Source organism: Tursiops truncatus, chromosome 6 (genome assembly GCF_011762595.2).
Source record: "Tursiops truncatus isolate mTurTru1 chromosome 6, mTurTru1.mat.Y, whole genome shotgun sequence".
Classification (NCBI taxonomy): domain Eukaryota; kingdom Metazoa; phylum Chordata; class Mammalia; order Artiodactyla; family Delphinidae; genus Tursiops; species Tursiops truncatus.
In genome coordinates, this window is record NC_047039.1 from 60,240,550 (window position 1) to 60,258,526 (window position 17,977).

The window sequence follows — 17,977 nt, forward strand, 5'->3', positions numbered from 1 at the left end:
ATAAAAACAGCCAGAAAACAATAAACAAAATGGCAATAAGTACATGCCTATCAATTACTTTAAATGTAAATGGACTAAATTAGCCAATATAAAGACATATAGTGGCTGAATAGATTAAAAAAAAAAAGACCCATCTATATGCTGCCTAGAGATTTATTTCAGAAGTAAAGACATACACAGACTGGATGTGAGGAAAAAGTAATGAAAAGAAAGCTGGTGTAGCTATACTCACAGCAGATAAAACAGACTTTAAAACAAAGCCTGTAATAAAAGATAAAGAAAGGCACTATACAATGATAAAGGGGTCAATCCAGCAAGAAGATAAAACATTTATAAATATATATGCACACTACGTAGGAACACCAAAATATATAAAGCAAATATTACTGGCCCTAAAGGGAGAAATTAAAAGCAGTATAATAATAGTAGGGGATTTTAACACCCCGCTTACAGCAATGGATAGATAATTCACAAAAAAATCAATCAAAAAGGAAACATTTGGCCTTAAATGACACATTAGATAAGATGGAGTTCACAGATATGTTCAGAATACTCTATCCAGAAGCAGCAGAATACACATTCTTCTAAGGTACACATGGAACATTCTCCAGGATAGATCATGTGTTAGCCCACAACATGTCCCAGTAATTCAAGAAGACTGAAATCATATCAAGCATGTTTTCCAACTATAATGGTATGAAACTAGGAATCACAATAAGAAAACTGGAAAACCACAAAAACATGAAGATTAAACAACATGCGACTAAACAACTAATGGGTCAATGAAGAAATCAAAGGAGAAAAAAAGCCTAGGGACAAATAAAAACAAAAATAAAGCACACCAAAATCTATGGAATGCAGCAAAAGTGGTTCTAGGAAGGAAGTTCATAGCAATACAGGCCTACCTCAAGAAACAAGTAAAGTCTCAAATAAACAACCTGAATTTGCACCTAAAGGAACTAGAAAAAGACCAAAGCCCAAAGGTAGTAGAAGGAAGGAAATAATAAGATGAGGGCAGAAATAGAGACTAAAAAGACAATAGAATAGAACAGATCAATAAAACCAAGAGCTGGTTCTCTGAGAAGATAAACAAATCAAGAAGTCTTTAGCTAGACTAACCAAGAAAAAAAAGGAGAGGGCTCAAATAAATAAAATTAGAAACGAAAGAGGACAAGTCACAACTGATACCACAGAAATACGAAGGATAATAAGAGAATACCACAAACAATTATATGCCAACAAAGTGAACAACCCAGAAAGAACAAATTCCTTGAAACACATAATCTACCAGGACTGAATCGTGAAGAAACAGAAATAGAAAGCCTGAATAGTCCTGAATAGTAAGGAGACTGAGTCAGTAATCAAAAAACTTCCAACAAACGTCAAGTCCAGGAAACAGACAGCTTCACTGATGAATTCTTCCAAACATTCAAATAAGATTCAATACTTTTCCTTCTCAATTCTTCCAAAAAAACTGAAGAGGAGGGAACACATCTAAACATGTTATGAGGCCAACATTACCCTAATACCAAAACCAGACAAGGACACTGCAAAAAAATAAATTACAGGCCAATACCTGGATGAATATAGATGCAAAAATCCTCAACAAAATATTAGCAAACTGAATTCAACAATACATCAAAAGGATCATATCCCATGATCAAGTGGGATTTATTCCAAGGCTGTAAGGATGGTTCAATATCTGCATGAACAAAATGAAGGATAAATACCATATGATTGTCTCAACAGATGCAGAAAAAGCAACTGATAAGATTCTAACATACACTTATGATAAAAACTCTCAACAAAGTGGGTATAGAGGGAACCTACCTCAACATAATAAAGGCCATATATGACAAACCCACAGTTAACATCATACTCAACAATGAAAACCTGAAAGCCTTTCCTCTAAGATCAGAAACAAGACAAGGATGCCCACTCTCACCACTTTTATTCAACACAGTATTGGAAATTCTAGTCACAGCAATTAAGCAAGAAAAAGAAAGAAAAGGCATCCAAATTGGAAAGGAGGAAGTAAAACTGTCACTCTTTGCAGATGGCATTATACTATATAGAGAAAACCCTAAAGACTCCACGAAATTAAAAAAAACAAAACTTTTAGAACTAATAAATTCAGTAAAGTCACAGGATACCAAAAACAAAAAAATCAATATACACAAGCCAGTGACATTTCTATACACTAATAGCAAACTAACAGAAAGAGAAATTAAAGCAATCCCATTTACCACTGTATCAAAAAGAATAAAATATCTAGGAATAAATTCAACCAAGGAGGTGAATGACCTGTACAGTGAAAACTGTTTAAGACACTGATAAAAGAAATCAAAGAAGGCACAATTAAATGGGAAGACAGTCCATGCTCATGGATTGGAAGACTTAATATTGTTAAAATGTCCATACTACCCAAAGCAATCTACAGATTTAATGCAATTCTTATCAAAATTCCAACGACATATTTCACAGAACTAGAACAAATTCTAAAATTTGTACGAAACCACAAAAGATCCCTTGAGAAAGGGAACAACCTTGAGAAAGAAGAACAAAGCTGGAGGTAGCATGCTCCCTGATTTCAAGATATGCTACAAAGCCACAGTGATCAAAACAGGTTGGTACTGGCATAAAAACAGACACCCAGATCAACCAAACAGAATTGAGAGCCCAGAAATAAACCCATATATATATGGACAATTAAATTACAATAAAGGAGCAAAGAACATACAATGGAGAAAGGACAGTCTCTTCAATAAAGGGTGTTGGGAAAACTGGACAGACATGTGCAAAAGAATGAAATTAGACCACTATTTTATACCACATACAAAAATTAACCCAAAATAGATTAAAGACTTGAATGTATGACCTAAAACCATAAAATTCCCAGAGGAAAACATAGGAAATAACTTCATTGATTATTACTATAAATATATAAATGACAAACTATTAATAGTAAAAATAAAGTTTGAAGTTTGTGCTCCAAAACTTCATTTTACTGTACTAAAATATACTCACCAGAATATGGGACTTTCACCAGGTTCTTTCACTTTGTAGTATTCTTTGCCTTGTGGCAACACTTTGGTTAAGCCGAAATCTCCTATTTTAACTCTGTTTTCATTCTCCACCAATATATTCCTCGTTGCCAGATCCCTGTGGATATACCTTTTTGTACCAAGATACTCCATACCCTATGAATAAAATAACATTTTTCTTTCAGCTAGCTTTATAAACATAAACAATTTAAATAGTCTTGTATCTTTCTACTCCCTTAATTATCTAAGAAAAACCTTAGAGGATTTCTTAATAATTACTTCAACATATTCTCTTCATCTACAACAAACAGCCAGGATATTAGGTACCTTGCATATCTGAGATGTGTACTGAAGAAGTTTTTTATGATCTATCCGTTCTTTATGTTTTTGGAGATAGTCTCGTAAACTTCCATATGGTAAATATTCCATAATTAATCTTAGATTACGCCGGCCTATTAACACACAAATGAGAACATAACGTTTTACTCTGCTATACTTTACTGATGAACTATTAGAAAACAACCGTATAAAAATGACATAAAGGGCTTCCCTGGTAGCGCAGTGGTTGAGAGTCCGCCTGCCAATGCAGGGGACACGGGTTCGTGCCCCGGTCCGGGAAGATCCCACATGCCGCGGAGTGGCTGTGCCCGTGAGCCATGGCCGCTGAGCCTGTGCGTCCGGAGCCTGTGCTCCGCAACAGGAGAGGCCACAACAGTGAGAGGCCCGCGTACCGCAAAAAAAAAAAAAAAGACTTAAAAGATATACAAAATCTGAGTCTAAGAGACTTCCCTTGTGGTGCACTGGATAAGATTCCACACTCCCAATGCAGGGGGCCCGGGTTTGATCCCTGGTCAGGGAACTAGATCCCATATGCATGCTGCAACTAAGAGTTAGCATGCCACAACTAAGGAGCCTGTGTGCCACAACTAAGGAGCCCTGGAGCCGCAACTAACACCCAGTGCAACCTAAAAAAAAAATAATAATAAAGCATGACTGGAGGTTTTTTTTTTTTTTGGCTGCATTGGGTCTTCATTGCTGCGTAGGGGCTTTCTCTAGTTGCAGTGAGCGGGGGCTACTCTTCGTTGCAGTGCATGGGCTTCTCACTGTGGTGGCTTCTCTTGTTGTGGAGCACGGGCTTTAGGTGTGCAGGCTTCAGTAGTTGTGGTGTGTGGGCTCAGTAGTTGTGGCTCACGGACTCTAAAGCACAGGCTCAGTAGTTGTGGTAAACGGGTTTAGGTGCTCCGCAGCATGTGGGATCATCCTGGACCAGGTATCGAACCCACGTCCCCTGCACTGGCAGGTGGATTCTCAACCACTGTGCCATCAGGGAAGTCCTGGAGTCATTAATAAAAAAAAAAATCTGAGTCTAAGATGACAAAACCTGATTATAAAATTAAAGGTGATGTAGTAGTTAAGAACAATGACTTTTTTTTTTTTTTTTTTTTTTGCAGTACGTGGGCCTCTCGCTGTTGTGGCCTCTCCCATTGCGGAGCACATGCTCCGGACGTGCAGGCTCAGCGGCCATGGCTCACAGGCCCAGCCGCTCCGCGGCATGTGGGATCTTCCCGGACCGGGGCACGAACCCGTGTCCCTTGCATCGGCAGGCGGACTCTCAACCACTGCGCCACCAGGGAAGCCCAAGAACAATGACTTTTTGAATCAAAAAGATTTGAATAGAAGTTTTAAAAATAGTTATGTTTTAATCTTCTGTAACCCATTATGCAAACCAAAATAAGCTGATGAGAAAACTTCCTTTCTCTTCATCTATACTGAATAAAAAGCATCTAATTTAAAAAAATAATATTTTCACAGAAAATTTCTTTCTTTAAAAATGACATTCCCTTGGTAAGTTTAAGCAAGAATGGTAACCACCATCCTCAGTGAAGAGAATGATCAAGTAGTCAAGGACTTCCTAACACCAAGTACAATCTCCAGTCATACAGAATGCTTCTTTCTCTGGGTACTGGAATATTTTAAGTCCAGATCTGGAGGCATTATAAGTTTCTACAATATTACCCAGGATGTCAAAGACATACCCTGAGTTCAAAAAAGGTATCAATGGGCAACATACCAGCACTGTAGCACACTCCCTTGTACTTTACAATGTTGTCATGTTGCAAGGATTTAAGGATTTCAATTTCCCTTTCAAAGTCTCTGAGGTGCTCTTCAGTACTGTGCTGGAGCTTCTTCACAGCCACCACCTCTCCAGTGTTGTCTTGTAGAGGGTCATACCGGCACATCTCCACACTGCCAAAATTACCCTAAATAATACATCACATTAAGATAGAAATCGCAAGTTTTCTAGAAAAAGTACTAATAAATTCTGATTATACAGGCAATTTTCAGCAGCTAGAAGATGTATCTCGAAACTCACATTAAACAACTTTCAGAACAAGAAAAGGAGATAATATTTCAATAGGTGAGTAGTAAACTTAAATATTTAATTTCTTCAAAAGGAATTACAGGCTGAAATATAAAAACTTCAAATAAGCATTTAAACAAATCATTAACATTAATTTTTAAGATAAGCCAAGGGACATGCCAGGGAATTCCTAAATTTCTATCACTAACTTCCAGGAAGAACTTTTCTTCTTCACAATATAGCCTTTGATGTCACTGTCAGTGAGCTATATGGAATAAGGGTATGTTACAGACTGAATGTCCATGCCCATCCCCCCAAATTCATATGATAAAGTCCTAACCCTGAATGTGAGTGTATTTGGAGATAAGGCCTGTGAAGAGGTGATAAAGATTAAATAAGGTCATAAGGGTGAGTCCTTCATCCAGTAGGGCTGGTGCCTTTATAAGAAGAGGAAGAGACACCAGTTCTCTCTGCCATATAAGGACACAGTGAGAAGGTGGTCATGTGCAAGCCAAGAAAAGAGCCCTCATCAGAAACTGAACCCTACCAGAACCTTGATCTTAGACTTTTCAGCCTCTAGAATTACGAGAAATAAATGTCTGCTGTTTAAGCCAAGGTCAGCCTGTGTGGTTGGCAGCTTCTGTGATTATCTCCCAATGTTCTCTACATTCTGACATTCAAGCTCTTTTAAAATCCCCTCCCCTTGAGTGTAGGCTGGATTTATTAACTCATTTTTAATGAACAGAATATGACAGGAGTGATAAGATGCCACTCCTGAGATTAGGATATGAAAACACAATGGCTTCGATCTTGGGTATTTGCTCTCAGCTCCCGTGTTGTGAGGCAGTCTGTGGAGAGGCCCGTGTAAGTGAGCTTGGAAGCAGATATTCTGAGGCCTTGTCAATAGCCATGTGGTAAGCTTGGAAGTAAGCCTTCCCCTAGTCAAGCCTTCAGAGAAGACTGCAAGACCTGGCTGACACCTTGATTACAGTCTAGTGAGAGACCTTGAGCTATAACCACCCAGCTAAGTTACTCCCAGATTCCTGACTCGCCTAACCTGTGTGATAATAAATGCTTTTTTGTTTTCAGCTGTTACGTTTTAGGGTGATCTGTCGCACAGCAATAGATAACTAATACACCCAAATACATACTTTTTTTTTTGTCATTGCTACATACTTTGAAACATTCCTGAGACTATTTTACAAACCAGGAATGACAGCAAGGTATTAATATAACTAAGCCAATACATAATATAACACCCAATGTTTAGCTCTGGTAAAGCTGGATCAGAACATTTAGTTTAGATTCAATACCTAAGTGAGGCCTTCATAATACATCCAAGCCAAAATCCAGTTCATAAAGCTACATGGTACAGAGCCCTATACTAGCAAGCTTAGAGGAAGAAAGAGGGCTTTACCACTATGATTGGACCTGCTAAGAACTAAGGTTTTCTTGGTCTTACTTAAAATATGTCAGGCTATGCATGACTGTGTGACCTTTCAGCAGGGAGAGACTGTCTGCTAGTAAACATGGTCCAGTCAACATCTAGACTCTGAACAAGCAGATTAATTATCTCTCTCTGAGATGACTGAAAAAGGACATCGGTGGAGAGGCTTAATTAACTGTTCCTTTCTGTATCTCATAACCAAAGCGCCCTCTACCAAGAGTCTCATGGTCAAATTAATTGGGCAAAATACTGCCTAATTTATCCATCTCTTGAAAATGTTCAATGCACAGTACATGTTAAAGGTTCTGAGAAGTTCTTCAGTAAAGACAGCTGTTTATTTAACACAGCATTTCTTCAACATCTGACAACTAAATCTTTTTTCTACAAACACTTTGTTTTAACTTTTTATTTTATATTGGAGTATAGTTGATTAACAATGTTTGTTAGTTTCAGGTGTAGAGTAAAGTGATTCAGTTATACATATACATGTATCTGTTCTTTTTCAAATTATTTTCCCATTTAGCTTGTTACATAATATTGAGCAGAGTTCCCTGTGGTATAGAGTAGATCCTTGTTGGTTATACAAACAGTCTTTAAAATTTTGTGGAAAGTGAACTTTAGAGAATCTCTTAAGCCTTTTTTTCCCTAAATAAAATGTTTTACGATTATATTTCAACTATTTAAAAATCTTCTGACATCTTACCTTGCCAAGTTGCTGTAGAAATTTCAAGTGTCTCTCTTCAAATTGTGTAGGGTCTCGGTCTTCAAAAGCACCAGAAAACCCTAGGGCACCTATTCTCATATTAGGTAACATGTCATTTTCTGTTAATAGTTCGTAATCTGGAGAAATAAAGAATATTTCTACCATAACCTGGCAAATCCATTCTCTAGGTTAAAATAATACATATTCAAGCTGACCAAAATAATCAGAATGAGTTAGAAATACTAAATACAAATCAATACAGGGCAACTCTAATAGTTTTGATTATGTTAATGGAAGCCTTGAATTATAACCATAATCTAACATGTTTTCAGTAAAGATTTTTGCAAAGGATAAATGAATACTTTCCAAAATAGGTAGTTTTAATAGTTATAAAGTAAGATTATATGCCGATTTTTGTGGTGAGAAGAGTAAATAATATTGGAACAGGAAATACTTATAGGTCAGACACATGTATATTTAGCTATGTATTTTAAAGGAGGAGAGGACAAACAAAAACAAATCTACCTCATGTTTACAAAATTAATCAATTACAGAATATATGAGAACTAGTTAAAAAACAAAGAATTGTTTTTAAAAAGTCAAATAAACTTCTATAGTTTACTACTCATTAACTGGCAAACTAAAATGAGGTTATTAAAAGGGAAAAAGCCTTTTTTAAAAATGGAAATACTTCACAATCAGTGAGACCAGAAAATGTATAAAGTAGGAAAAGTCAAATGAACGTAAGAAATTAAGAGGGTCAAAAAGATATCAGGGAACTTTCCAGAGGGGATTACAAAATTAGTAAGGATTTATTAAATATAACAAAGATAGAAAGATAGCTGGAGACTCATTAAGATTGCTCCATCAATACGTACCTGGAGTAAACAAACTATTAAGATCTCGTATGATGGCTCTGAAAGAAGGTCTAAAATCTGGTTCGTAATCCATACAATTATTAATAAGATTTGCTAATTCTGTCCACTTTGGTGCAGGAAGCTGGTGCCTATTTTCATAAAACTGTAGTTTCTATAATTAAAGAACCACATGTTGATAATAAATTATAAATGCCGTATCAACCTTTTTTATATAAAATGGGCTAAAGAATATCAAATCATGTGCAAAAAATATCAGGGATCACAAGGTAATTCCAACTTCACCGTTTACATGAACTTACTCTTTGAGAATCCAAAGCACTCAGGGGCTTATCTCCTCCACTGCAGATTTCCCACAAAGTGGTACCAAAACTCCATTTGTCTGTTGCCAAATTTAGATTTTTAGGATTTTCAATGCATTCAGGTGGTACCCATGGTATTCTCTCCTGCAGAACTTTCAAATGATAGGAACAAAGTATGGTTAAAGAGTTCCCACAATTAAAAAATTCTTATATATGTTAATAGTTTTTGCTGTATAATTAAGAGAGTACAGAGTCCTTTCTCCTTCACCATATGAATATATATTCTCTTTCTTCACATCCCATTCCAAAGGGTAAAGTCCCCCTGAGTATCAGATCTAACTAAGATCCTATAACATTTTCTGCCCTACAGTCTCTGTCTTCACTTCATATAAAGGCACCAAGTTTAAGTACTACTGGCTGAAATAGGAAACCATGCATCAGTGTACAAAAGTTGATAACTTTGGATTCTAAGTTTAGACATTCAATTAGAGAAATTAGCTAATGTAATGAAGTACAATTACAACACTATTTGGATCAAAAAAATGCCTCTCAATTATCTGACTGAATTTTTTACTTTAATTAATTGTGTTAAGGAGAAGGTTATCAACACAAAAGTTCTAAGAAGTCATAAATTAGCTGAATAATTAAACTAAATAAAAAATTCAAACTTGATAATGTATCTTCTCAAATTTTTATTTAACGACTAAAGAGAAGAAAAATTTAGAAGAATTTACTTGTGGCTCAAAGAATGATACTTAAAAATTTCACAATAAAACTGGATAAAATCCAATATTCCATATATAATTAGGGATTAACACTGTTTTAAAAAAATCATCTTACAGTACATAGAAACATGCTTATAAGAAAGGAGAAACAGAGACTAGGATGTAACTATAACTTAATTTAGATTGCTAAAAATGGTAACTAAATTTTATTATTAATCAAGAACATGTCAATAAAATAGAATTTGAGAAAAATTAACAGTCTGATCTTTATGCCTCTTTCTAAGCAAAGCTTAATAAAGTTAAATTCGATCCTTGTAGAACTTACTGTCCTTTGGCAAAACTGTAATACTAATGCCAGGATCACTAAGTTTGATGAAAGGAGGATTTCCTGTCTTCCTGTCTTCTTCTCTGATAAGAAGAATATTTTTGGTGCACACATTCCCATGAATAAGGGTTTTTTCTTCCTATTAAAGTTAAATGCATATACATTCAAATATTAATCCACAAATAATTTGAGCACTTAATATGTCCAAGACCCCAAAATGGATTTAAAAAGTAAAAATAAGAAAACAGTATTAATAAACATTAATTGGAGGCGCACTTTGAGAAAATAAAACGAAATTTTATGGCATCACCGTGCTTTGTGTTTTACATTTTAAGTGAAACAATGCTCTATACCCACGAAGAAACAAATACTTAAAAAAAAATAATTTATTTATTTATTATTCATTTTTGGCTGCATTGGGTCTTCGTTGCTGCGCGCAGGCTTTTCTCTAGTTGCAGCGAGCGGGGGCTACTCTTCATTGCAGTAAGTGGGCTTCTCATTGCGGTGGCTTCTCTTGTTGCAGAGCACAGGCTCTAGGCGCACAGGTTTCAGTAGTTGTGGCACATGGGCTCAGTAGTTGTGGCTCACGGGCTCTAGAGCGCAGGCTCAGTAGTTGTGTGGCATGGGCTTAGCTGCTCCGCGGGGCATGTGGGATCTTCCTGGACCAGGGATCGAACCCATGTTCCCTGCATTGGCAGGCGGGTTCTCAACCACTGAGCCACCAGGGAAGTCCCACGAATACTTTTTAAAACTACTTAATGCCAGTTCACTTTACTAAGCTGAGATTTTAAATAGTATATATTTGTAGGTGGTAGTTAACAGCAAGAAATACTGTTTCTGTTCAGTAGGTGCATTCTTAAGGATCTGATCACTAGCTGGCCCTCTGGTATTCTGCTTCTCTGGCAAAACTGCTTTCTCAATGGACATAATGTCCAATTACCCACAAATACCATAACAAGGTATTTTCTGCAGGGATTTTTTGCTATTCATAGTTAGCACAACATTTTTTTGATAATTTTTCGTTAAATTCTCTGAAGCCAAGATACACAAACTACAGACTGTCTATCAGCAGTTCTAAGAGATTGATGGGATGACAAAACTATTTCTTTCAAAATTGATTTCACATAAATATACGCCTAAAATAATCCCTTTCATCAACTAACACAGATTATTTTAAATGACTCGGCATCCATTTACAGATTTATTTCTTGGTCCCACGTCAAGATCCTTTCACATTGCTTCATAATCTAAAACAGTAAGTTGACAAAAGAATATAATAATTACTTACTAGAAAATGCATGGCCCATGCCAGCTGTTTAGCCACTTCAAGTTTCCATAATATATTTATAGAATTTTTATTCTTTTTCAGATATATATCTAGTGATCCAAATTTTACAAACTCCTGAACCAGAATATCTGCATTAAAATATAATGATAATAATAAGGCTCACGTACAGTACAGTAAAATATATATAATTTTAAACTTTTATAATTATATTTATAGTTATATGTGATGATATAGGTAAAGAGATTAAACTACGTAAAATTCACTAATTTAAAGAAAGGTTAACAGCTATATAAAATGTATATTGGGGTTTTAGTTTATTCACAACAGAAAGAGGTAAAGTCTAAACAATTACATATAAACACAATATTATATATAATTGTACATTATGTATAATAATATGTAGATGTATGTAGATTGAATCCCAAATTGTGATTCCGCTTCATCTAATATTAAAATTAGTTTTCATATGATATACAACAACTTTTGGTGACAAGACTACCTTAGGACCTTGCTGGGTAACTAAAACAAATGTTATGAAAGTTTTTATGCCTATAGTTAATTTGGAGAACAGTCAACATGGCAATAATAAAGAACTGACTGCAGGGAAATTTACATCAGGGCAAGTGTCAAAAAAAAGATCTAAGAGTTACAATGAGCAAGAGCTTAGTAAAACTTTTTTATGTGGCATGTAAGACCTGCTATAGTTCACAGATACCACTGACTGTCATATGTCCCATTATTATGTGTCATAAAATTTTAAAAATTGCCAATTAAATTATGAAATGCCATCAATTATATCACACTTCCTAATTTCAGATATTTTTAATGTGAAAAAAAGGTATCACAGAATCAATGAAATAAGTATAAAAGCAAATGTAAGATCTGGGATTATTTGCTCTAAAACATTGTTTTCAAACTTTGTAAAGAAGTATATTCTTTTTTTCCCCTAGATGAAAATTTATGGGAAACATCAATAAATAAAAAAGAGAAATACAGAACCACTTTAGTTGGCGGTGAGAGGCAGAACTCTCCACTCTGCATTTAGATTTACTCCCATTTCATCAGTCCCCTGAGATACCTCTACAGAACAGATTTGAAAACCACTGCCTCTGAAAAGACTATCAACTTTCAAAAACATGAAAAAATGTTATATAAGTATGGATGCATATTTAATCACATTACTAATGGAAAATGGGAAATTAATTACGTAAGTAATTTCTGAATGTAAACTTTTGAGGGTTTTTATGAACAGTTTAAATTTAGCCATAAATTATATCTATATCAACATCCAATCATTTCAGTCAGTTCCATTACAATTCAATCTAACATTTATATGCTTTGTCTTAATAATTTCAAAGAGATCTGTACTGAAATGGCCAGTTATTACAATGTTATGTTGAACCAGCCATAATCTGTATTGCTATGGTTAACAGAAAAGGTTGCTTTTGTTTACTATAATACTGTACTGTTCTGGCATTTTAACATAAGCCATATTAAACTGTTTACTGCATTTTAATTTCATTCATTGGTTTCCTTTATAAGAAGATATAACTGAACAGTTCCACAGTGTTTTTGGTTTCAACAATATTTAATTCCTGTTATAGTTTATACTGATATCTATTAACCTGAAATTGAATTTTCTATATAAATAAAAATGGATGTTCTGAGAAAGGCATAACATTAACATAAGGAAGCCAGTTGTTTTACTTACTCTCCTCTCCACAGACACATACTCCATAATTTAAAACCAGATGTTTGTGAGAAAGCTGGCTCATCATGCTTGCTGCTTCAAAGAAAGACTAAGGAAAAGAAAAAGATGCAAAAGAATTATTTTTTGTGTCTAAAAGCATTCATAGTTCAGAAAGATTCTCTCTGCCATAAGAGAAATGCACTTTCTCCTATTAGCAGGACTATAGATAAGGTTACAATGTGCTTTGGTCCCTTCAGATGGAGTTACAACTGCCATCAACCTTGATGTTACAATTCATTCTCAGGAAAACCTTGAGTAAGCTTGGTTCAAGCGGACAGCAATGTGAAAGAACAATAGTGGTTGGTACAGAGCAACATGAATGATGCAAGATTAACAGGCTTAGACCCATAGCACCTAGAATAGAGAACAGAGGTACGAACAGAGACAGACACCAAAGACAGTGATGTGGGACTGCAGTAAATGGATGGGAGCTTCAAGTAACACTTCCTAAAAAATTAAGAATGATCGCTGTGCAGATAAAATAGTGTAACAACTATGTCAGGAAACTGGCATGGTATTAACATCACTCCAACTCAACTAAACTTTGCCTTGAACTTCTGGGTATGGCTGTTGAAGATCACAATCACCAACACTGTGGTGTTCTGGATTAGAACAACTCTTCGGCTTCTATGTTTCACATTATCTTCTACTAACATCCTTTAAGACATTTTAAGTATCATAAATGTTTGTTACATCATGTTTGGTGATATCTTACTATACTAAGGACTTTGGCAACTGGCAGCTGGGTTTCTGTTGGCTAGCATCTTTGGATGATGCCCAGAGGTAACAACATTTCACCTAGAGTGCTCCTCACGTACACTGCCTTTCAAACTTTTTTTTAAGTAGGCGAAATTATAGAGGAAACCTGTGGAACCCATGAAGCTCTGGGGAGCCAAATTTAAAAGCCACTGCTTTAGTATATACAAAGATGTAATAATACACATAACACAATGCTTAATATTTAGTTTGGAAATTAGTTATTATGAAAAAATTCCATATTTTTTTAGACCCACCAGCATACATCCTCAGAAAGGTTCTTGACATATATACTTATAAAAATTACAATTTTGAAAAGCTGCATACATGAATGTGTTGTGTACATATGAGAGCATATCTTTAAATATCATAAACTACATGAACTACAAAAGGAATATACAAACCTCTGAATAGTTTCTATGTGCTTTATCCAGAACTTTTAAAAGAACTTCTGTTTCATGCAGTTGACCATAGTCTCCTACTTCTCTTCTTACACCTTTAAAAATTTTGGTAAAAGTTCCTTGGCCAAGGCTTTCATGCTTTAACAGAAAAAATGGAAAGAAAGAATGAATAAAGATGGAGAAAGAAGTGGGAATAAGGAAATATGTTCAATGACAAACAGTCTTAAAAAATCCACTAGTACTTCTTGCATATCTTTACAGAATAATTGTTAAAAGACTGCACTCTGAAGCAGGGCTGCCTGCAATCTATTATTATTAGTTTTGTAACGTTAGTCAGGTTACCTGGCAACTCTCTGCTTCTTGTTACTCACGTAAGGATTCATATCTTTATAATTCTGGATAATTCTATCTATTGTCTCCTTAAGGAACTCAGACATTAGTTGGTTTTGCTCATTCTACTCTCCATGTCCCTTAAGTTCTGTTTCATAACTTCCATTTCTTTCTCCCTCTCTGCTGCCTTTGAATAATTTTCAGATCTAACTTTCAATTCACTAGTTTTCTCTTCAACTATGAGTAACTGCTTTTTAATTTGTTCATTTTTTTAATGTCAATGAGTGTATTTTTCATTTCTATACTTCCCCCCGACCAAATCTTTTTGGGCTGTTTTGATGTCTTGGTTTTTCCCATGTTTTCAACTCCTTTTTTATTTTTAAACATATATATATATATATACACACACACACACACATATATATATATATATATATATTTTATAATCTCTATCTGAAAAGTCTGTTATATGAAGCTCTTGAAGTATAATTTGATATTTGTCGGTCTTCTGACTCTTGCTTAATCCGGAATTATTTCTCTGTATGTTTTAAAATTTTCAATTAAAAGCTCATGTTTGGAGTCATTTTAACTGGGAATCTTCGGTGGCCTAGATTAAGAGTATATTCTTCCAAAAAGATTTTATATTTGCTCTGCCAACCACCACAGGGTGTTACTCGGGGAATACCACTTGTTAATTTAATTTATTGGCTGAGGGTTTCTCAAACCATGCAGGTGATATAAAGAAACCCAAACTCAAAAGTTTATAATTACAAATTCTCAGGACAGACTTTTTCATAACTAAGAGCTCAACTAAAACATACAACACTCTTCTCTTTTTGCTAGCAGGTGAATTTTTCACAATCCAAATATTTTTCACTGAGGATGTATTTACGTGAGGGTCCTGGTAATCCTGATCCCCCAAAATGTTCTGTGGCCAAACATCAGCTCTTATGTACTACTTTGTTTTCAGCACCTTCTTTGAACTTCCCTTACTTTCTTGAGAACTTGAGAATTAAGATACTTTTTTAGAGGAAGACTTTTAATTTTTAATTTATTAAACATTTTTTTAATTCCTGAAAAGAGAATACAATTCCATTCTTAAAATAATTAACTTAAGTTCGGTATCACATTTTCACAAGAAATAAAAATATGTGAACTGCTATAAAATTTTTATAACATAGGTTATAATAAAAGAGTTCCAAATGTCATATGAATGTAATGTGGGTTAGAAAATGAAGAAAACAGTTGTTGTTTTAAAAAGACAAAAAGACAATAATCAGCATCTAATGACTTACAAATATCAGATCTTCATTTCTGATTTTGTGGAACACCATTTGGTTCACATTATTATGCCTCTGTAATGTTGGTGAGGTTGGTACATCAGAAATACCATTGGTTCTGAAGACTAGAAGGTTTGATTTATCTGTTTAAAAAAAAGGACAGAATGAATGAAAAAAAATATATATATAAAATCAAAACACACTGAGGATATAAATTGCTCCAAAGGGATAAAATAAAATGTGTTCTATATACAAGAAATGCTTAACAGCCTCTTATTGTTCATTTTTTTTCATAGAAAATTATTTTAGGAGTTTATTCATTGAACTTTGATGTACTCTAACCAGTTATTTTATATATTCAAAATTATAATCCCTTCCTTAACTAGTATAATTTTTCAGGAACTTTAATAATAATTTTAATATGCCTGTTACTTTAAAGCATTTCCAACCTTACTATTTTTATTTTAAAAGATAATTTAAAAGAAATTAAAATTCTAAAAGAATTTGAAAGTTTTTACTTAGAATAACATATGAGAATTTGGTACTGAGGTCTTTCAGTTCAATAAATAAGTGACTTATTGATACCATGAAATTATTTTTTTTAAGTACATTTTAGAATTACAAAACTTTAAGTCACTTCTAGAAAACACAAACCAAACTGAACAATTCTATTAGAGGATGCCTGTACAACATATCAGGAAAAAATTAATTTGTTTTTGGAGCTTCCTCTTTCCTATTTCTTTTGAAATCAACATGCTGAAAATAGCTCCCACCATATACACCATCCATGGCCAATATTTTAAAAATAACTAGAAATCTATTTTACCTTTTGGCTTTGGGGGACAGCATTTAGTAAACTGGAAAATTATACTGTCTGAGCGAACAGTTTCCATCTGATAGCAATTCAAAAGATCTTTAAGATTACTGAAGTTCTTCTTAGTACCAGTGAGGTTGTATTCTCCATTCTCATTTTTTGTAATCAAACAGTGCTTATATTCAATGACGTTTTCTCTCTATGTAAGTTTAATTATAAAGAGAGGGAAGGAAAAATCGCAACGGTCATAATAGTGATTACTGTGACAAAAATGGTATCACAAAACAACCAAAAGAACATTTAGACATTTGAACCATGAATACCAGCATAAGGTGAGAGAGGTGTTTGGTTCCTCAAAAAGGCATCTAATTACAACTGCCTAGCCTACAGAAATGGCTTAAAAGTTATTTTATTGAAAGGCAAGGAAGAAAGCAATAATAATAAACAATAATAATACCATCCTTAACAGCATTCCACCATTTACAGAATAAAGTCTAAAACTATTTTAGCATATAAGGCCTTCCATAAGCTGGCTTCTGCCTCCATCCCCAACCTCAACTCCTGCCACTCTCAACATACAACCCATGCTCTAGCTACATTAGGTGACCTAAAATTTTTCAAGCAAATGCCATGACGTTTCATGCCTTGATAACTGTACGTGCTGTCTCTCTACAGAATGTACATCCTTTCCTTTTGAGCAATGTACTTTTTATTCAATCCTTAAAACTCAGTTCAATTTCCACTTTTTCTGTGAAGTCCTCCCTAACTCTGACCCCATTCCATAAGCAAAGGTGACTACCTATTGTGCCTCTACTGTATTTGTTAATGATGTCTAATATGGCAATTTTAATATTTTTCAGTTTTTCAATGTTTGTCTTATGTGCTCTATTATGAACTTGCTCAACCATCTATTTTTTGAACTGCTTCTTATAAACATATTCAACTGACTTAGAACCATTTTTATAAAATTGACTCATTATCTCCAGTCAGTCTCAAGTGCTTCCTACTCCAAAGGACCTTTCTTAATAATTGTAATCCCTTCTCTTATTGTCAATATTTGCTTACACTGGATATACTGGGTAATAAACAATACTCGATTTAGTATTTTCCGGTATACTTTATTTTTGTTTTTCCAAAAGATAAATTTCTTGAAGCAGAGTTATAGCATAGACTCCCTGATATTTAGCCCTCATATTATGCTGGGCAAATACAGTAAATATAAAAAATATATGCATTTTGATATGATAATTGAATATAATAGACTGTCATATATGACAGTAAAGATACTGTGAAATTAGGATAGATTATCAGTATTTTACAATGTTAAAGTCATGGAGCAACCTACTTTATGTATTGTATTTATGGACAATTACTCCACTTTACATATGCTAAATATAAGATGACTGCTTTTTATAAAAATTAAAAACACAATCCTTACATTCTCTAATTTTAAAAAGATAAATTTTGTAAGCAGCTACAAAGTTTCTCAAGATTTATACCATGAAACTGCCTTATAAGTGATAGTATCTTTTTAGATAATTTTGGATAGTAAACAATCTTAGCTGAGATCCAAAA

At 34.3% G+C, this 17,977-nt stretch overlaps 1 protein-coding gene across 9 annotated transcripts in view; it reads right to left on the minus strand.

Annotated features, from left to right (window-relative positions):
- Positions 1-17,977, minus strand: part of LOC101334791 (tyrosine-protein kinase JAK2) — a 376,440-nt gene that overhangs the window by 14,593 nt on the left and 343,870 nt on the right. For all 9 annotated transcript variants that reach the window (XR_012332509.1, XM_073806150.1, XM_073806147.1 and 6 more), the window contains 12 exons: positions 16,415-16,601; positions 15,604-15,731; positions 13,982-14,116; positions 12,783-12,870; positions 11,072-11,199; positions 9,784-9,922; positions 8,734-8,885; positions 8,435-8,585; positions 7,557-7,693; positions 5,116-5,305; positions 3,372-3,496; positions 3,028-3,200 (listed from right to left, as the gene is read on the minus strand). Coding sequence is in view for 8 of the 9 variants with exons in the window: in XM_073806150.1 (XP_073662251.1) it covers positions 3,028-3,200; positions 3,372-3,496; positions 5,116-5,305; positions 7,557-7,693; positions 8,435-8,585; positions 8,734-8,885; positions 9,784-9,922; positions 11,072-11,199; positions 12,783-12,870; positions 13,982-14,116; positions 15,604-15,731; positions 16,415-16,601 (1,733 nt within the window). In the remaining variant the exon portion in view is untranslated. The remainder of the gene's footprint in view (positions 1-3,027; positions 3,201-3,371; positions 3,497-5,115; positions 5,306-7,556; positions 7,694-8,434; positions 8,586-8,733; positions 8,886-9,783; positions 9,923-11,071; positions 11,200-12,782; positions 12,871-13,981; positions 14,117-15,603; positions 15,732-16,414; positions 16,602-17,977) is intronic.